The sequence below is a fragment of the Lagopus muta genome, chromosome 8, assembly GCF_023343835.1.
Source record: "Lagopus muta isolate bLagMut1 chromosome 8, bLagMut1 primary, whole genome shotgun sequence".
Taxonomy (NCBI): Eukaryota; Metazoa; Chordata; class Aves; order Galliformes; family Phasianidae; genus Lagopus; species Lagopus muta.
The window spans coordinates 4,823,537-4,845,480 of record NC_064440.1 but is presented as its reverse complement, the minus strand read 5'-3'; the positions used below and the strand labels follow the sequence as shown (position 1 = coordinate 4,845,480).

At 34.2% G+C, this 21,944-nt stretch overlaps 1 protein-coding gene across 5 annotated transcripts in view; it reads right to left on the bottom strand.

Moving 5' to 3' along the window:
- Nucleotides 1–21,944, bottom strand: part of LRP1B (LDL receptor related protein 1B) — a 584,143-nt gene that overhangs the window by 77,439 nt on the left and 484,760 nt on the right. For all 5 annotated transcript variants that reach the window (XM_048952659.1, XM_048952661.1, XM_048952662.1 and 2 more), the window contains exons 50-60: nt 19,648–19,770; nt 18,468–18,587; nt 17,698–17,826; nt 16,673–16,795; nt 15,912–16,052; nt 14,599–14,786; nt 13,682–13,865; nt 11,534–11,619; nt 7,838–7,960; nt 6,900–7,081; nt 6,246–6,445 (exon numbers count right to left, since the gene is read on the bottom strand). In XM_048952659.1, coding sequence (XP_048808616.1) covers nt 6,246–6,445; nt 6,900–7,081; nt 7,838–7,960; nt 11,534–11,619; nt 13,682–13,865; nt 14,599–14,786; nt 15,912–16,052; nt 16,673–16,795; nt 17,698–17,826; nt 18,468–18,587; nt 19,648–19,770 — 1,599 coding nt within the window. The remainder of the gene's footprint in view (nt 1–6,245; nt 6,446–6,899; nt 7,082–7,837; nt 7,961–11,533; nt 11,620–13,681; nt 13,866–14,598; nt 14,787–15,911; nt 16,053–16,672; nt 16,796–17,697; nt 17,827–18,467; nt 18,588–19,647; nt 19,771–21,944) is intronic.

The following is a 21,944-nucleotide window of genomic DNA, read 5'->3' as shown; positions in this document are numbered from 1 at the left end:
ATTATCATATCCTATGCTTATGGCTAGATTACTGTAATTAATTAAGGAAGTGCAGAATTTACACATTAATGTCATTTGGATGAAGGAAATTATAACTCTGAAGGATGAGTTCATCAAAACCTGTGTGTATGCATGCTATGTGGAAGAAATGGCTTTTGCTTTCAATCACTATCTAGTAAGAAGAACTGGACTACTGTGTAGCCACTCAGGCGGTTACTTCACTGAAATTAATTCTTCCAGCTCATTCATCATGCTACGATATTTATTATGTGATTATGAGTAAATCTGGGCACAATCTACCATGCTGCCTTTACGTACTGAGACTTAGATACAATAAACTCAGCATTTTTTAAATGTTAGGTAGATTGTAAGTATTTACTATGGAAAATTTTCTTGTAGCCCCTGAGTCACAGGGCTGTATTCCCCACTGATCGTAAAGGACATCTTCTAATTTGAAATACAAACTGTGCTGACAGAAGAAGCTGCAAGGAACTGCCCTATCTATGAAGCCTCTATCTTACTTAAGTCTGAAGACGCAACTGTTTGTATAAATTATGACCCTTGCTTCTGACATCAAATTGAAGATGCCAAAGATACCATTCCATTTTTCTATATTTTCAAAAATGTGCTTTTCAGTATGTCTATATTCTTTTACTCTGATCACAGTTAAGAATAAACCCAAAATAAATGGGCATGTAAAAGCCTTAATGCACATGACGATTTACGTGAGAAAATTATCTTGATCTGGTCTTCTGTAGTACTCCCTTCTAATGAAAAACATCTGTAGCAGTCATCTTCTCTTTGGCTATTCACTCATTACAAATAAATGCCATATCTTGAGTACACATACATGAGAAAATGGTTACTTGCCTTTCTAGATTGTCATAAGACAAATTCAGATATTTGGGTGTACAATTAATTTTAGCTTAAATGGATTATGCACACATGAGAATCCAAAAATTCCTTTAGCATTTAATATAATGTAAACAATGGAATATCAGCACTGTTGATGTGCAAGAATTAGGTTATAAAAGTGATATTTCACATCAACTGTGATTGACAAAAAAAAAAAAACAAAATTGTGACAGAATTTGTTTTAAGTTCATGGCGCAACAGTAAGATAGTCCCTTGTGCTTGTTCTGTGCTTGTGGAGACGTCAGTATTCTAAGCTTTCTAAAATCTCAGGTAATAATTAATGATTTATCATAAACATATATAGTAGAAGAAACACCCTTTTTTTTTTTCCCCAGTCTTTCACTTCTAGATAATTTACCTGCTGGTCTAGCTCTTCATAAATGACATACATCTGTTACATGTTACAATGCTAATTACTACCCTCACAGCATACATTATGGTTTGAATTGCACTTTTAAATAGGAGAGCAAGACTAATTGCTCACTTTTCTTTAGCAAGCACTGTAAAAATGATCGACTTTCTGCAAATTAAGAATAAAGCCAGGTTAGAATTGTAATTATTTCCCTGCGTCACCTGTTTGAAAACATTTACTCAAGATGTCTACTTGCAAATCCATTAGTAATATATTCTGTAAAACACTAAAATTATATCAGACCAACATAGGGGTCACTACTTGACCAGCACAATAATGCAGAATTTAAACAGCTGTATATTTTAATGCACATCCATTAGAACTACACTTCATACACAGACTTAAAATGCAGATCTTCCTCTCACACTGTACATTAATTTTTGTCCCAGGGATATAAGATGATATGCTCTAAGTTGTACAGATCATGATAACGCCTCTTTTTGGCTTGTTTGAACTACATATCCTTCATATTTTTGAAGTATTTTTATATAAGCATAGAAATGTATGTATGATTTCAGAGATGAAAATAATGCTACCTGGGATTTTTAACTACAAAATTCAATATAGCCATAAAGAAACACAGACATTATCAGTAAATGCCCATTAATTCTTGAATGCATACATAGAAAAAATATTTTCAGAGGTTTATAATTTAATGAAATTTGGGCAAATCAAGACAACAACAACTGGAAGTTACAGAAACCAAACTATTGACAATCATCATAAACTGGTCTGCATAAACAGGAGAATGGGGGAACTTAAGGAGTAATGGAACTGTGTGAATTTAATATAGGGGAATTTGTCACTTTTCCTCAATAGTAACCTTTAAGTAAAAAAAATACAATATAATAATCAGATTTAGGAAGACGCATGGAGAATTTTATCTGAACAATTATGAATACCAAATATGTAATCAAATAGCAGATGTCAAACAATTATGAGTTTGTGCTAATATCAGATGCAGCTTTGATGAGTAGAAACATAGATGCCAAAAAAACTGGAAAAAAATCAGTTGCTATATTAGAACTATCATTTATCTGTCATCTCAGGTTAAAAGTTTTCAGATTTTTCTAATTTTTCATCTATGAAAACTGCTGTTTAAATCTGGAAGGAATTTAGTTATCTCATCTGTTTCACTACTTTTGCACGAGGACAATCCATGAATAACTGGATTCATCCTGCTATAAAACTCAGATGGCATAGTTTAGAATCAGATACAAGTATTCTCCTTTTACCTAGGAGGAGTGCAATTGTTGAAATTACAGATGCTAAAAGGAATAAAGGAGCGTATAATCTCCAAATGCATTTTAATCGTTACTTTCAAGTAATACTTTAGAACACGTGTGAATGCTCAGGTAGAAGCCAATTCTGAAGAACTTTTCAAATTAATATAGTAGAGAAAAGCTTCTCTCTGGTAACTACATTGCAGTTAACACATTCACTTGCAAGTTTTCACTTTGTTTAAAAGTTCAACAAGTCTTCAGTCTTAATTTTTATGCCCCTCCATGATAAAGCAATGAAGTGGTAAACTTTTGCTTTCAGAATATAAAACATGGATCAAGTGGACACTGACAAATTCTAATCTTAGCTTAGAGGAGTTTCTGTACTTCCTCAGACGGACTATCAAACCCAATCTCTGTGGTTTCATTATACTGAAATTTTGTCTTCTAATAGTGAAACTGAAAAATAGTAAGCATCTCTGTATATTCAGACCGTGGAAGGATAGGAAAACCTGCATGAGGCAATCAGATAGCTAGGGAATGACAAAGTTTCCATCTCCTTTGGGCAAAGGGAACCAAAAGCAGCTGTTAAATCAGTCAAATTCTTGAATGCTTTTCTTTTTTTCTTTAAGCTTACAGAAGTAAAACAGCTTAGTGCTTAGCCAGATTAGTGCTTCAATGCTTGCTTAATCATTTACTGTGCATAACATTTGTGACTAAGCTCTAAAGACTGTTTACATAATCACGCATTAAACTTCAAATAGATAAGCAAGGTCATTCCTGCCCCTAGTGCCAAGAAGAGCTCCCAAGCAGTGTAAGATTTCTGGCCTAGTTATCATGTTTTCCAAGTTCTTACTAGGACTCTCTTTACAATTATAAAAGCTCACTTCTCTATTGAAATGCTGAGGAATTTTACAAAAGAAAAGCAGCAGATACTCTCTTTTCTTGCAAAAATAAATGCAAAAAATGTTATAAATCACATCCTAAATTTCCAAAATGCAAGTAAATAGCAGCTGCATGAAAAAGCAGTGTTTAGTTTAACACACACTGTATCAAAAGATTGCTTAATATTGTCCTGTTTGTCCTTAAGACGGTTCTAGCACAAAGCACTTAAAGCTGCAAAAATCTCTTCACAATATGTTAAGATTTAAGATTCACCCATTCCACCAAGAGATTTATTTTGTGGATCTTGTGGAGTCACCGTGACTTTTTTCTCACACATTCTGTAATGAGCAATTGAAGATCAAAACAGTGTATTCTCAGAACAAGAAAACAAACAAAAAAACCTCACACTAAAATAGCTGTATCCTCAAAAGGCATAGAAAATGGTAGGAAAAGAAACCCCAACAACTTAGCTTACAATAACTGGCACTTCAGACTGCATTGCTCACACTACCCATTTAGACTTTTATCAGCTCTGTGAGCATGTATTTGTGCTCATCATACTTGTGCCCTGATCCTTCCTCTGCATTTGAAAGTATGGACAATAGAAAAAGCTCAAGCATCCATTAGTTCACCTTCACAATAAAAAGTGCTTTAGAATGACAGAAGAAAAACAGACCATAAAGTCCACATGAACAATATGTCTTCAAGGGACACAGTCATCACAAGCCATGAAACCCATTTTTCTTATTTAAGTGCTTATTGACAGCAATTACAGTTTATTGTATTAAAAAGCTAGAAGAGATCACTATGTTTTACTTCCTTTAAAAGCCAGTCTCTGAACTTTGTCGAGTTTCCCTTATTAAGAAAATTAAATCGTGATAGTCAACTTTTATCTTCTAGAATTGTTCCTAGTTCTGTTTAGAAGCACAAAGACATGAAACATTTATGTGGAAAAGGGAAAAAAAGATTCTGATTAAACATAAATTGATCATTATATGGTGTAGATCTACAGAACTCTCAAATCACTCTTTGGAGTGCCTACAGATATTGCTGATCCATTTCAGATGCCAAGAGTCCCATCCTATGTTAAATTCACAATACAATTTTCTACAACTTGATTTTGATTTGATAGTTTGATAGGCTTAACATCCTATGGACAGTCCAGAAAGACTTGACTTCTAACACTTTCACTGTAATACTCAGGGAGTCAGACATTCTCCCTTAAGAATTCATAAATGCATTCAGCTATCTAAAACTGGTGATGGTGTTGCTAGAAGTGAAGCTGATCACCAGCTGTATTTGTCACAAATTTGAGTTCATGTACCTTCTGGGGAAGAGGCTAACTCTGTGAATATAAAAGTGATGTTGATTGCATTCATTTGGGCGAGGGAAAGTCACAGGAACATCAAAGACAGTATAGCTGGAATTTTGTATTATCTCCTGAAATCAATTGGACATTTGCTGAGAAAGAAAAGTTCTGAAGCACAGGCTGAAAGAGAAAACTGATAAAGATGTGATGCCTGCCTGTTAGGTGTGGCCATTACTTCTTTCTCTTGAAGTATACATAAAGTACAAGAGGGCAATCATATAACAACTACATAGCAGGACAGCAGCATGTGAAATAACTTCAAGAGTATGGAGCCTTGTTTACTGTCAGAAAAAATAGACCGTTAGCCTGAAGACAGAGGATGTTTGGACAAGTACTGCTTAGCTAATCAGGTTAGCACCATCAAACCATCCTTGATTCCTATCAAGATCAACAGGAATGTTTACAGCTCTCATAGTTATTGCTGTACTCTCTGCAATCCAGCATTTCAAAAATCTGTCAAATTTTTTCTTTCCCCATTTGTAACTTGCTCTTCTTGAGCACAAGAACTAGACAATCTTTTTTTCTATTTTTCATCTCAGAGCAAATTTCCAGTCTGGAAATAATGTAGCCATTTCATGAAGTCTGGCTCAGAGAAAACCTGGAAGCACTGACTACAAGAGAAAAGCCCCCAAATAGAAGAGTTTTACCAGGATAACAGCAGTTCCAAAGTTTGGGTAATGCTTGTGAAAGGGAGCTCAAATAATAGTTTCATCTAAGCAGAAAAAAACACTCAAAATACTAAGTATTCCATCCATTTGAATTAATGTGTAAGACTATACCATAATTATAGCACATTGAATATGAGAAGCACTCATCACAGTATAACACATCTGTTAAAAAACTTTATAGGTAAAAGATACTATCTTTTTAATTACCTGTTAGATAAGAAGTTGAACACAAGAATAAAAATTAGCTCATCATAAAAGTATTACAGAAGTTATTATTCTATCCATCTACCAAGAAAGCCCCAAATTACACTTCTAATGCTAGTCTGCTCAATGACTTGTGCTGAGCAAACTTTCCAGGTTTTCCAAGGCTGGAAAAAAAAAACCCTGCTTTTAGCCACAATGTAATACATGGAATCAGGAAATCTCCCTTCCACTTTCAACAGTCAAGTTTATAACTTGGTCAAGAACACATGTAACAAGTATACTTGAGTACAAAATCAGCAGAGCAGTCAATTTTGATGAGTCTGTTCTTAGAGCTTCTGATTCATTTGACTTTTTTTCTTTGAACATACTTGAAAGGTGGAATGCATGTTTAAAAATTATTTCTACTTGCAATAAGAAATTAATATGAAAAACAGCTTTTAACATGCTGGTAAGAAGGGAAATATATAAAAAAGATTGCAAAAAAACCCAAACATTTTACAATGCAGTCTAAGTAACAAAGCAACAATTGGAAAATTACCAAACTAACAAGAAACAGTTGCAGTCTGACCAACCTTTATGTCTATGAGATCCGTCCATGTCAGAAAATTCAATGTGATTTTCATCAGCCCAATAGAGTCTATGATTGACATAGTCTATTGTAAGTGCCATAGGTCTAGATATTTGTGTTTCTATGACAACAGTTTGACTGGAGCCATCCATACCAACACGACCAATGTGAGGATACTCACAGCAATCAATCCAGTACAAGTATCTAAAAAAAGAAAAAAACCCAACAAAATACAACATTTGCTTGGTTTGGAGAAGGAAAAGTAACGGTACATAATTTAGTTTACTTCAAGAATATGTTGGTAATTATTCCATGATCTTTCCATTTTTTACATAGCTTTGGAGATTATTCCACAACTACCTGTAACAAACATGCAGGAATTGAACAACAGCCCTCATGTTAGATGAGCTTGTAAGCAACTCACTATGAACTAATAACAAGTGCATTTAAATTCCTTAGGCTTGATAACTTGATGTACTGCTGAGATTGGGCTTTGTGAATCTTATATCCTACACAGACGTCGACACAATCAAACTTACCACAAATGTAATTCTTTTTTAAATAATAAAAAAATAAAAAGGCAAAAAAAAAAAAAAAGCAAACCAAAACAACAACACATGACAAAACCTTGAATCACTGCTAAACAGTTGCTTCATACCCAGCTTGTGGATCTAAGGAGAGATCTCTAGGAAACTTCACTCTTTTGCTCACAAGGACAGTAGGGTATAAGCCATTCACTTTAGATACTTCAATAATTCTCTTTTCAGTATCAGACCAATACAGATTCTTTCCAATCCAATCGACAGCCAATGCATTCGGAACAGCTGTATTGTGGACTACCTAGAAAAGCAAAAATTACAAAAATCTACTGCGGTTAAATCCAGGCCAAATTTCTCAAATAGAAAACACAAACTTTCTCATGAAAATTAAATGCACTGATTATCAATATTTCCTCTCTGAATACTGTACCAGTGTGAACAAAACTCACAGGGTATGTTACCACTCATTTGTCCCTTGTTTAAGAAAAAGGTCAGATATAAGAGCGGAAGTGAAGAATTCCTTAATGCATAACACAAGTTAAAAAAAAAAGTATATATATATGCTTAATAGTGGATTTGTGAACTTATTCCAATATAGAAGCAAATTAGGGAGGCACAGGTTTTGTTTTTTTTTTTGTTTGGTTTGTTTGTTTTTTTCAGGATCATTCATAAAGACTGAGTTATTTTCATTGCCTCACTTCCTCTTCAGTGAGAAACCTAAACTGCAAATCAAGAAAAACTGTATACAAAGAAATAATAGATCAGTACATTTACCAAGCCTACTTATTTACACATCTTTATTTCTTTGGCTTGCTGTAAGCCCCACTGAAGTAAAAATTGAGTCAACTGTCAAGTCATACAGAACTTAGCTGATAAATGCAGTCCTCTTAGTTCCTACACCTACATCAGACAAGTTCCAAATGAAATTCAATTTTACTAGAACTTGCTAGATTAAAGGTATACTCATACCTTATTTCACAATGTAGGTCATCACCATGAATTTCCCTACATACTGAAAAATGTAATTCTAATATTGACATTATAAATCAGCAGTTACCTTGATGTCACTTCCATTCAAACCCATTCTGTTTATCCTACTTCCATTTGGTCTGCTGGAATCAATCCAGTAGATGAACTCTTCTCTATAGTCAAAGTCTATTGCAATCACATTGTTCAGTCCCTAAAAAACAGGGATAAACAAAATAAAATCAAGTCCACTTATTCAAGCAAGTATGAATATAGAATATTTGATAACATTCAGAATGCAAATTATGCTGCATATAATAGTCATCAAAATGCTGTATTTTACTGCTATTTTTGAGTACCTCTCCTTAATGTACATTACTTCTAAACAATCAGAATAAGATAAAACTTATAACAGAAGAAAATGTGGTGACAAATAACTATTGCATCTCAAAAAAATCAGGTGCCTTGAAACTAAATGAAGATATGACATTTTCAATTTCTAAAAATAAAATGAATTTTTCAGTAAATACTTATATTTTGCTAAATCTTTTTTTTTTAATTACTACTTTTGGCATTACTTGGGCAAACTATGGGAAAAAAAAAAAACACCTCACAACCATTTCCATCTAATCTAAGCACTAGAATACTATTTCACTAAGGAATGGATGTAAAATATTCTTCTATACAGAAATGTCAGCTCTTTGGAAAATGAGAGGATATTCATTTTGTGACACTAAAATCAGAAATAGCATAACGTTTACCATCTTTAGTAGTTACTTCTTATTATTAATAAAAATGAATTGGGAATTAGGAACTGTATTGACAAAAAGTGTGAATTTTAATTCCAGGATAAGAAGGTTTAAAGTTCTCAGATGCTAGTCTATAAAACACACATATACGTATATTTGTAGTTTATAAAAAAAAGTATAAAAGTTAGAGATTTGGCAGGCATTTGGATGTCTCTTGTGACTCCAGTTACCAAGCCAATACATCAAAGAGTGGTGATCATAGTTGAGGTAATCCTACAGGCTGGAAAGAGTAGCTTGGTGGCTTTTCATACCAAATAGCAGGTAAGAAACAGGTATTACTTTCAAATGATGACCCTCATTTCCTTATCTGAGAATAAAAAAGCCATGCCTTATAATCTGCTTAGCATGCTGACTTGTAGTGAAATCACAGTTAATACTATACAAAGATGTTGTTCTCAATGATGAAACAGCAACAGTAAAAAGCTTGCACTTTTTTAACCAGAAAATCATTTCATCAGTTCTGTTATCACCCCAATGACCTTCTATTCTCAGGCATATAGGCAACCTCCCTCGTTAATGAAATTCATAGCTGTAGAGGGAATGCTCCAGACTAGCTAACAACAAAGAACAATATTTAATTGCCTAGAAAGTGATATGTAGCTTATCTGCAAACCACAGTGTAATAAGTTAAATCTTTTGAGCAAAACACAGAGGTAAAAAAGTGATCAGGCAACATAAAAGATCAGTAAATAAAGCCTGAAACAAACCAGTGTTGAAGGACTGCTCATTTTCAAATAATCACATGTCTATGCATGCAGAGTTTTAGTACATAAAACTGGCTGCACTTCTGTCAGTTGTAATCGTGCTGCAAAACAATGGATCTCTCTTTTCCTACTAATGAAGCACACGCACCTACAGATAAAGCCTCACTCCAAGTTCTTAACAAAAAAGACCACAAATGAGTGAATACAAAAGTCTATCAAAAATCTACAACATTCTAGAAATCAAAGTCAATAGCTTCTGAAAAATAAGTTTTGTATCTTTTAAAATACTGTGTGCATTTCTGAAGTAACAAGCTGATAGATGAATTTGTCTGCCTTCAAGTCTATGGCTGCAAATACTTTCTTTTGGGTCAGCTTAGCTCCAATACTTTTCATAAAATCAACTGCAAGTAGAATTGTTTCTGTCTATTTGCAGAGCTCCCTGTCCTGACCACATCTTCTCTTCCTGCTCTGCATAGCTCTTTAAAGTCCTCCTTCCATTATTTGTCTTATATTTTTTTCTTTTCTTTTCTTTTTTTTTGTTTAGACTGATTTTAGAAGAAATGGTGAAATTTTTAGATGACATCAGCTGTCATCTGTTATGTGTAGCACACCATATTCTAGTCCAAAATTTGTAATCCCCTCAGTGCCCCAATGCAAAAACGAAAGAGGTAAATAGTATGTAAATTACTAATAACAAAGAGTCTGTCTACTTTGCCTATGGATTTTGATGACTACAAGTGGAGGAAATGGAAGGCAAAGAGTATATGTGAAATATAATCCAAACAGTTGACCTGTTTATGTACATTTGGATGAAAAAAAATGAGAGTAAAAGGCTGATGCATAACAACTCAGAGAAGACTGAACAAACTCCTCCTTTCAGCTCCTCTACTCTGAGTTTATATGAGCAATTGTTAGAATGACAAAGCAGAGATCAAATGCACAGAGAAGGGCGGTTTTGCTCCTTTGCCAGAGCAGCTCTGGTATTTGCCTTCAATTGGCAGATACCTAAGGGTTAGAGCTGATTCGTCATACCAACACAGGGACACAAAGTCATCCTCATGAGGAAGACAGCTCACCTGTTATGCTGGTATAGCTCCCTCTTCAGCTTTCAAATCTATATATTTTTCAAAAATGGCTTACATATGAGATCAAAGGTTTCAAAAGCTGAAGTATACATTAGACTAGTAAATTGATATGATACGGAAACCACAGATTCTCTTCAATGGCTGGAGCTATGTTGCTTCTAATGCAGTGAAAAAGGAGTTCATTAAATTCAAGACTGATGAAGTGCTGAGCCAATCTGTCAGCACCAAACAAAGGAAACTGACTGTTGCTCCCCTCTTCTCACAAGCTGCTAGCAATAGATATACCAGCAAAAGAGGAGAGTCAGTGAGATGCAAATGAAGCCATCAGAAAGATTTCAGAAGAACAAACAGACAAAATGCTTGCTATGCTTAAATAAATTCAAATGATTAATGCAAGGTGATTAATTGTGCAATTACTGTTCTGAAAACCTCAACACCTCTCGTGACATTAAGATGCACTGCTTACTGACACAAGAAGTCATAAAGAGCCTAATGCTATTGACTGGCACAACTGATTTTCAAGTCTGTTTCAATTGTAATATTAATATTGAAGAAAAAAGATGCTTTCCTTAAAACATACTTTTGAACTTGAATCTGTGGTAAGTAACTACACTTAGGTGAAGCATACAAGCAGAGCAGAAACTGCTAAATTGATAGCTCTGTACTTACTAGGCAAGTGGGTAACTATTTTGGTAGATATTTTCAAATAGCAGGGTTTTTTTGCATAATAATTTAGAACAATTACACACACAAAAAACAGGTTTAGCCAACGATACATGTTCATGCATTGTAATGCTGCAAATATTGGAACTGTGTTAATCTAAACCAAAAAGCAGATTTGGATTCTGACAGTAATTAGCCCAAACAATACATGGCCATATATGTGTGAATATACTTGGAAAAGAAAAATATAAAAATTGTTCAAAATACATTGCAGTGGAAGAGGACCACAGATAACAATTTTCGATACAATCAGAATGACTGACAAAACAACTGCCTGAGCCTTAATCATTGCCAACTCAAATAAGATAGTCTATTTATTTATTTATTTATTCCAAACTGTAAAAGTATTGCAGTTGTTCTGTGTTGCATACAGTGCCAATTGCAGGATGATACCCCTGTCAGTTGCATACGTTAAATAAGAATAAAAGTATGGAGTTAAACTTAGAGCATGGTACTATGATTATACCTGTTTCAACAAAGTGTAGTTGGATCCATCAGTGCTAATTTTTCTTATTTCATGATGATCAGCCAGAATTAAGAAAGGTTCCTCATCTAAACCCCGGGAGAAAAAATATATTAGACTAGCTTTTATGTTAATTTATGGAAAAATCAGGAATACAATGCTGAAATAGAGATGGTTTGAAAAATAAATGTTACATGCTCTGATCAATGTTATGGATGAAAGAAATATTTAAAACATTCAAATGTTCCAAGAAAGATCAATGATGCAGTATAAAAATGAACCAGGCAATCAATTAGTATATCTTTGAACATAATTTAATTTTTTTGCATTTGTAATATGGGAACCATACTATTTTATGCTAATTTAATGCCAGAGATTAAATTTGAAATAAATTTCATGCCACTTGTCTTCATCTGAACACTTTCAAATGATCACTAAGATGCTATTTTATTTTTCTGTTGCAAAGCAAACATGTTTTGAACGTAGCTTTTTGAGACTTCAATACCCGAAACATTCTACACATAACTAAACAGAGCTATATGGATGTCATGTGGTTTTCCACTTCTGAACTCAAGCCAGATTTGGCTTTTTTTGTTTAATCCCAGATTTCTAGTTTATTAAACAATATTCCTTCAGATACTCAATTACGCCATCACTCTGAAACATCTCTGAAACTGGCACGTGTAGTAATAAAAATTAAGGAAAAAAAAAGTCTGTCTTAATTTCTCTCTATTAACAGACTGATGTACCAAAAAAATACTAATAGGAAGCGTATTTAAGACTCGCATCCACAACTTAGATATTATGATTGGGATGTTATGTGCTGTCCATCCTGCTCTGCTGTTGTTCAAAATACCTTATCCCACCTTACCCACATGCTTAACTCCTAAGACATTCATCATTTCATAACAGAACTGAGGCATCACCATCAGCACAGACCGTTGGTGGGTTGTGGAGAAAGCTTGCCAAGGCTCTGCTGTTGTGAAGTCCTCAAGGCAACTTATGCAAGAAATTACACATTCACATGTTGGCAGCTCCTCTCTACACAACCATCGTTGCCACAGCACAAAAAGTAATAATGAAAATTATTACTTTTCAAGGTCCACCATGTTACCACTCCAGTACACAACTAGCCCATTATGTGCTCTAGATCCCCCTCGTTTGAGCAATCTACAGCTTCTCACTGTATGAGTGGCTTGAGGTAAGAGTAAAGTGAAAATTTAATCCTCCATCTCTATCTCATCCTGTGCTCTCTGATTACTCAGGGAAGCACCTGGACATTAACTAGAACTAAATGACCTTAGAAGTTCCCTTACAACCCTACCCTAAGAATTCGATAATTCTATGTTCCTATGAACACAAGGGGGGAAACAGATAATCCTGTTTCACACCATTTAGAAAGAAACTACATGGTTTTGTTAAAAAGTAAAGCAAAAATATGGACCAACTATCAAAATGAATTTTTTTTTTTTGCAAAGCTGGAAGAAGTAGGACTCTGATAGAGTAGGAAATAGTCTGTACTATGAACAAAACCCAGCAGACTAATGGATTTTTGTATTTCTGTTAACATTTTGCTCTTTCTTTCACTGATCTAATGAACCCCACTGACTGAAGTATACAAAAATATCAGGGGCAGGGAGAGAGGTGTAAAGAAATAAACACCATTATAAATATAATTTGAACTTTATTGCATATGCAAGTGAAGAATTCTATATGCTCCAGGAAAAATAGATTTTGGCTATTTCTGTTATACTTTCCTGTTTCTTTTTTGCCATGTACTCATTAAACAAACTGGGAACTTTCAAGTGCAGTTTAGTAATCTCAAGTAGATGACATAAAACATCAGAAGTCTTTTACATAAACATAATGCTATTAATAAGTTATTAAGAAGTAAAATTAAGTGATTTTTTAAAACTGTCCTGATAATTTTTCTAGTAAAAATAATAATTCAAACTATCATAATCCATTGTAACAATTCACCAAAAATGCTTTGAGTACAATACATACTCAAAATAAAACATTACTTTCCTACTATTCATTTAAGTCATGTACTTTGAAGTAACTGCTTATCTTGCACAAAAGACAAGCAAAACACACCTGGGAGATAAGGAATATCACAAATTACAACCATAGGTTAAAAAAAAGCAATACCTGAAAGGGATTTGCAGCCATTTAGGTTATCAGGCTGTATTTCATACCCATCAGTACACAAGCACTTGTACGTTCCATATGTATTGATGCATTGCTGGCTACAGGGAAATCCAGATGAACATTCGTCAATATCTGTACATGTTTTGCCATCATCCTTCAGCTGGAATCCAGGCCAGCATTTGCACTGAAAAAAATACCCAAACAAATGCATTCATTTTGAATTACTTACTGACTCTTTTTATTATCTCCTGAACATGCTAGCATCATAAAGTTCAAGTATCCTCAGTTTTTTAGGTAATATTCTAATTGCGTTGCTATTCATACTGTTAGCAGACAGATGAAAGTACATTTCCTCTCAGCTACTGGTGGTGTGATCATAAACATAATTCCCTCTCAAATAACCCTCCCATTAGAATGATGAATTATTATTCTTCCTTTAAGAAAAAGGCATCTTCTCAAGAATACGAAAAGGATTTGTTCATATGAACAATGAACCCTATTTGGCATTCCTTATTTTCAATTGCATATGTGTTTATTTGGTGAGGTGTATATACAAATTTTTATAATTTTTGCCCAGCAAGGTTGTGAATGCTCCCTCTCTAGAAGCACTCAAGGCTAGGTTGGATGGGGCTATGAGCAAACTGTGCTAGAGGGAGGCATCCCTGCCTATAAAAGGGGGTTGGAACTAGATGGTCTGAAAGGTCCCTACCAACCCAAACATTCTATGAATCTGTGAATATTTTGAAGTGCTGATAACCTCTAAAAATCTGTTTAACAGATACAGTAATGTGAACAAGAACTCTGAAGGTAAGACACTTCATCACAAGGAGGTAACACAGAGTTTTATTACAACCATGGAAGAGTTAAGAAACAGTTAAGACTTGACGTTGTATTACACCATATTTATAGATACACACCTTGTATCCAACAGGAAGATCCTGACAATCCTGAGAGCAGCCACTAACCTTCTTGCTGAGGCACTCATTAATGTGGCAACTTTTCTCATCAGAGCCATCGCTACAATCTTCTTTGTTATTACAAACATTACTCTGAGAAATACACTTGCCATTTTTGCACATGAAGGAAGAGCTGTTACATGACTGCTCTGGAAAAGAAAAAAGAGGACACAGCTTTGTGTAGTTGACTAGTATTTAGAATTAATTTTCTCATGGACCACCTCTAATGTGAGCATGAAAGAGTAAAAACTGAATATTAGCTCCTTAAAGGTGGTGATATAAATTCTTTTTATTTTTTAAAGGTTTATTCCTCTGCTGGAAAATGTGTGAAATCTCCTATACAGTTGTTTTCTTTTAATTGAGAAACTCCTACTTGTCTTTGCACAAAATGTAATTCCTGTAAGATTTAGAAAGCATGGCTTCTTTCCCCCGTGAGTGCTGTGGTGTTTAGTAACAGGACTGAACATTCTAAAGCATCTCCTTTGCTGATGACATTATTATCTGTTTTTCCCCCATTTGGAAAACTTAAAGCAACCCATCTTTGACAAATTTGGTCAAAATCGGTCAGCGTATTTATGAGGCTGACCATTTCTCTTAGATTACAAAGAGCAAGTTAAAGTGAGGTAACGAAAATTAGAATTCTAATACATGTGTTACGTATCACTTATTCCATGTAATACAAATCAGCGGTACAAAAAGTTACACTAACAACAGTGAACTTTTACTGTCACATAGAACTAGATTTAATTAAAGTTGTCTGTACTTCTTTCAGAGAACTTCCATAATTAGATTTTAAAGTTAGATTCGGAAAAATTAAAGAGAGAACTAAAGCTGAAATACAAGATAACTTGAGGGAATTTCCCTCCCATAACGAATGACTTAGTTTAGAAAAAGATCAGATCGTTAAACAGGGAGCAGTGTTAGACACAGCTACAAATTCATGTATCACTGGCTGTACTGTACAAATCCCAAGGCTTTCACAGTTTGTAAAATTCATTTGCAGCTTTCGAGATCATTTGAAAACTCTTCTATATGTTCATAATATTAAGATCTTCAGTAGAACTGGCAGGAGACTGGTAACAGAAACTCCTAACGTACTCCCTAAAGTTTGAAGTTTCAGCAATTATATGTGGTTTATCACAGGTAAGGCATATTACACCAGCAAAAACCTGTGTATTTAAGATATGCAGTTTCACATTTGCCTAACTACAATCCCAAACTGCTGTTTCCCAAGACGAGTGGTTAGACAGGTTCTAAAACAATTAAATACGGACCTGAACTTCTGCATTTTTTGTTTATAGGTGCTTCATCAGAATGGTCTGGGCAGTCAAAATCCCCATCACATTGCCACTGGGAGTTTAACAAGCATCTTCCATCAGCACAAGTGAACTCTCCAGGATGACAGCGACGGTATCCTAGAAGTACAGTAATCAGCAATTTCATCCTTTGTTCAACACTTTAGACATAGAATGTTGTATATACAAAATAAATTAAGATTGCCTTTTGTTCTATTAATAAATACCAAGCAACATATGCTTAAACACAAGTGTTTTCCAAGAAAGAAAAAAATCAAATGTGTTATGCAGTGCAGTATAGTCCTGTAACAATTACCACCAATGCAAAGTGTAGTCATGCAGCACTCACATAAACCTAAATACATTTTCCTAAGTAAATTCCATAAGTAATGGAACTTTATCCTAATTATTAGGAAATAGTTTTCCAACAGCTGTTTTAGAAATTACTATACCCACCAAGTAGTTTCACAGAAATCTTACAACACACAAGCTTTCTCTTTGAAATGTGCATAATCATTTTAACCATTCTAAGCATGTATTTTTTTCTAGGACTTCGCCAAAAATGAAGAAATAGCTATAAAAATTGAATTTTGGAGTTGAAATTGTAACATCAAGTTGAACTTATTAGTGCACAAAAGCACTTTCTTTTGCAATAGTGACTTTAAAGTAACAATCCTTCCAGAAGGCCCTATATTTAACAGTTCGGAACTTTTCTATTTTCTCTATTTTATTATACTTGCCACATTCCAGTGATTCATCTGATCCATCTCCACAGTCATCATCATGGTCACATACAAACTGTTTTGGAATGCAGATGTTGTTACGGCACGTGAAAGCATTCTCATCACAAGTGTTATTGGGAGCTGAAGAGAATACAGTACATAAAACATAGATGAAATTGGAAAGAATAAGGCAGACAAATTTTCTTACAGATGAATGACAACCAGTTAGCTTCAGTGTATTCAATGTAAATAACTTGCTTCTTATTCAAATCATTACACAAGTAAATGGCAGAATAATGTATGCATCTTAGTAGCAATGAATGAAGAAGATAGCTGGCCTCTCATATAATCCAACGCAAAAAAGTCTCAGAAGCTGATGCTGTCTACAACTCAAGGTCTGCCTCTGACAAACAAAGTTTGGCAAATACAGATTTCCTTCCTGCTCCTAACAGAAGCTCTTTAAAAACCATAAACACACAAAATATAACTCAACCAAAAAGCAATATATCACAATATGGATTCAGTGAAGACACATTTCAGTAATTTTAATCTATACTTTTTTCGTATACAGTTATAAAACAAAACCCCTAATTAAACTAGTACTGAACATTTGACAATAGAAATGCATCTCAGAAGACTGAAAGCAATAGTTTGCAGGGTGGGAGATTTGGCATCTGAACAATCAGGGAGAAGAAACTCGGGGTGATACTGTATCTCTGTTTATGATGTACAACTTCTCTCACATGCAGCAGCATTTTCTTCAGGAAATGGACTGTAGTCAACGATCTGCTAATTTTAGTAAACACACTGTATAATATGCATGACGTGACAACTTTCAGCTTGTGTACATCAGTATATATTAACAAAATCTGAAGATATCAGGCTGCTTAAAACATTTAAGGATCCTGTTATGTATGCTCCCTGTGGTTGTACTAACAATTGACAATACAGAAGTATGACTATAGAAATAAACAACATCTCGATACTGTAAAGGCAAAAGTGCCAAGCAAAGAAATACCACACATCTTATCATGCAAACATACCACAGCCTGCTGTAGAGAGTTCATCACTTCCATTTGGACAGTCTCTTTCACCATCGCAAAGCCAGTGCTGAGGAACACAGGCATGGGAGCCCAGGCAACTGAATGTCCCCGCTGCACACGTCACTGAACCTGAAAAAATGAGTCGTTGCTAAGAAAATTGTTCTTGGTGTAGTATGGCAAATATATATATGCTAGCTTATATTTTACACTAAAACATTGGCAATCTATTACATCTCACACTTACTCATTCTCTGAATTTACTGTAAGGAAATTTAATTTAATGTCATTTATTGTCACTCTCTAACTGAATAACTTTACGAACCAGTTCTGGGCTTTATGTTGGAACTGTGTGAATAAAGGAACTACACTCATAAGCCACACAAACCTAACATAACTACACTCTACAGCAATAAGTTAAAGATATTCAGAACTTGCATACATCAGCCCCATATACCTAGAACAGAATCCATAAGAATACGTACCACGTGTTGTAGTAGTGGGAGAAAGAAAATCTCCAATAATTCCAAATCAAGTAACTCAACATACTGCTTGACTACATATTTGTCTTTTTTTTTTTTAAACAGGATTTTTTCTAAAAATATTGTATCCTAGCATTCATTTCTACTCTTTTGAATTGCTCAATCCATCACTTAATCTTAGTGAAATATACTTGCTATACTTGCTCTCTTCCTGCTACCTTCATGGATACACTTGGGCTCTTTTTGTATGGATGGTCTCACATGACACACAGCTAAAATTATTCTACTTACCACAAATAGCATCACTCTCATCTAAACCATTTCCACAGTCATCCTCACCATCACAAGTCCATTGCTTAGAGATGCACTTGTCTGCAGAACAAGCAAACTGATTCCACGAGCAGGATGAATCTAGGAATGACATCAGCCACTTTGTTTTTTAGGTTCAAAACAGCCCTGTGCTCCCTGTAGTTTATCCAAAGAAACCCTCAGCATAGAAATCACCACATTAGTGCTTTCTGTCTGCCCAATTGTAGCATATTAGTACAAGTTGAAAATAATGGCAAATGTCAGCGCTTCCAAATCAGATGGTGGAAATACTCTAAATAAATACTATTATGGTGATCTTTCTGGAAATGGCTGAAGACTCTTTAAGGACAATAGACAAAATTTATATTGTTTTAATTAGTGACAACAGACTTAAGTATTAGCAATAAAAAGAATTTTCACTCATTTAATCTGATTCAAAAATGGAATATTTTAACAACTACCTCAACAAAATGGGTAAGAATTGTCAGTAGGGGAAAAAGATTGACTAAAATTCCTTCTTTATCTCTGAAAAAAAATCATTTGTTTGTTCAACTACAACTGAAGTATGGAAATCGTATGTTCTATTAATCCATACAAATATAAAGGCCAGCTTTCACTGTGAACAAGATCAACCTGTACTGCTCCTCAGTTAAGCAGAATTTAGGAACCATAATAGATCTGAGATGGAATGAACCCTTCAAATTTTCAACAATTTATTGCTGTATTTTATTCCCAACAATTTTGTTTGTTACTCTACATAGCTATACCTATATGGCCTCTGATGCAAGAAATGTCTACTTTTATGCCATAAAGGTCTATTTTGTTTACTTTCTGCTACAGATAGAAAATGTTAACATGAACTGATTGTATCTATAAAAATGTTCTAGTGAGGAATTATAAAGAATCAGTGCAGCTGCCAGATCTTAAAGAAACAGAAAAGCCTGTATGAAAATGTCTCTTCAGGAGAAAAAAGAAAATATCAATGGTGCTTTCATTCTACTGTAAGATAGGGAATAAAATACTGAAAGAAAAGATTTCTATTTGAAAATTTTGCATGAGAGACCTTTCCCGCTTTACATTCAATCTTTAAGATACATTCACACACGTTCTGTTTTGAAAATGTGTCAGTGACAACAGAACTAAAATCAGATTAAGTGCTCACCACAGTGCAATTCATCCACTCCATCCTCGCAGTCTTTCTGCCCATCACAAAGCCAGGTGTTCAGAATACATCTTCCACTAGGACAACCAAAATAATTTTCTTCACATGTGGGTTTGTTTTGAACTGTGATAAAATAAAGAATGTAATGTAAAATGGTCTCTACTAATATGATTAGGAGCCTAATACATTTCTGCTAAATTTCTGCATACTGATGGATAACAAAGTGATTATGTTTAAAAACATTAAAAAAATATATTACTTATATTATTTAACTGTGTTTATACAAATCAGAAAATAGTGGTAACTAAGTGCAGGAAGCTGAAATACTTCATTTATTTACACAGAAACAACATCAATTAAAAGGACCTATAGTGGAAAAGGTAGTTCAGTTTACAATTTTTTATGTACGGTAAATCAAAACTGCTTGTCATTTTACACCAGCCGAAGAAATTGCCCTTTTGATCTATCCTCCAGTATCAACATGATAACCTAATTAGGGCAGTATTTTTGTCACACTTATTGAGATAAGCAATAAATCTGATGCATGCAGCGACTGTCACCACCAAATTTTATCAGTGACACAGGAGCAGGAGATTTAGATTCTGTCATGAATGAAGAAGTCATTCTTCCATGCTTTATTTCTTTGTATAGGGTCAAAGTTCTCGAGATTTACTCCATAGACATGAAGAATGTGATAATATAAACAGTTTCAAGACATAAGAAGAAATCTTAGTCTAATGAGTGGCAAAGATTATTTTCAGAATTTCAAGGAAGCTTTTGGCCTGTGAAAACCCAAGCAATATCTCCTCATTCTGAGCACTGAAGATCACTAAAACTCTGCTAAGGTTTCTATTAGTTCTTTCATGTAACAGGGCTATTTATACTGTTCTTTGCTTAGTGTTTTTTCCCCTCTATTTTCTCTAAAGAAAAGAATAATAGTAAAGTTACGATATTTATGTGTTATTCAACTACATGAGAATTGAAAAAGCACAAAAGAAGAAATAAGATGTCTACAATGGCTCGGTAGAGATTAAAGATTGGCTAAGTACAACCACTCCCACATGAATATTTTTCCTTACTTTTCTCTGAGAACAATGGCAGTGAACAAAGTTAAGACTGTCAATGGGAATTATCATATTCATAACAGAAACAACACTCAGAAACTTAATGTGCCAGAGGCAGGCAGTTTTGAATGAGATAGCAAAGGAAATCATAAGCGGGTTGAACTGGAATGGTATTGCTTTCAAATAAAGGGATGATCCAGGCAATTAGTCACACATTAACATGATGGAACATTTTGGAATACATTTGGAAAGATAGAATAAAGTAACACAAATAAATGGACAATGGAATAAAATGCAACATTAGTTTACTTATGCAACATTAGTTTACTGAAGCTATATCATAGTAGCCTGAAAATCTTCTTTGGGATGGTAAAGACCCTACAAACAAAGGAAATAAAGCAATTCTAAGCTATTTTGAGCTCAAACACAGCTAATTCTAAAGAATTATTAGATAATCTGGAAAAAACGGAGTTTGGAGGGAAAACTATAATTTAACACGCATCTGCCTACAGCAAGGACAAAAGTTCTTAATAACTAGTTTAATTGATGTTTGTGCTAAAGTTCCAAGTTATTTTCTGGATCTTTGTAATTTTTTCATCAATAAATTTGGCACAAAGTAAATGAGAATTCTAATAGAAGGTCTTGATGACACAATGGATAATTACACAGACAAACAGAATACTAAACAGGAATAATCAGAAGATGTTAATTACTGGGCTAGCAACAATTAGGTAGCACTCAATAGTGTAAAATTCAAAGTTTTATTTTTACTAACAATCCACAGAAAAAAAGAGATACTGGCCACGTAAGATAGATATAATCACATGGGAGTCAATGACTAGAACAAATGGAAATGCAATTTCCAAGTGTGTATTCACTGACACAAAGAATAGTTCTCATCTACTGTACTGGATACTGGCTTGGTATGGTCTAGGGGAATGTCAAACCAGAAGACTAAAACAGCATGAACAGATACACTATTTTCAAAGGAAGATTTCTAAAATGCCTTGGCTTACTTGTTCCCATTGCATGTAAAGATTTAGGATACAGTTACTCAAACATAACAAGATCTTTATCAGTATAAGAAGAAAAATTGGAACCCATGTAAAGTTCCAGATTAATGAGTTTCTGGAAGATTAAAAGAATACTATAGGCAAAAAAAAAAAAAAAAGAATAATTTTTAATTCTACAAATTTTTGTTTAAAACTTATGGTACAGGACAGTTGTCATAAG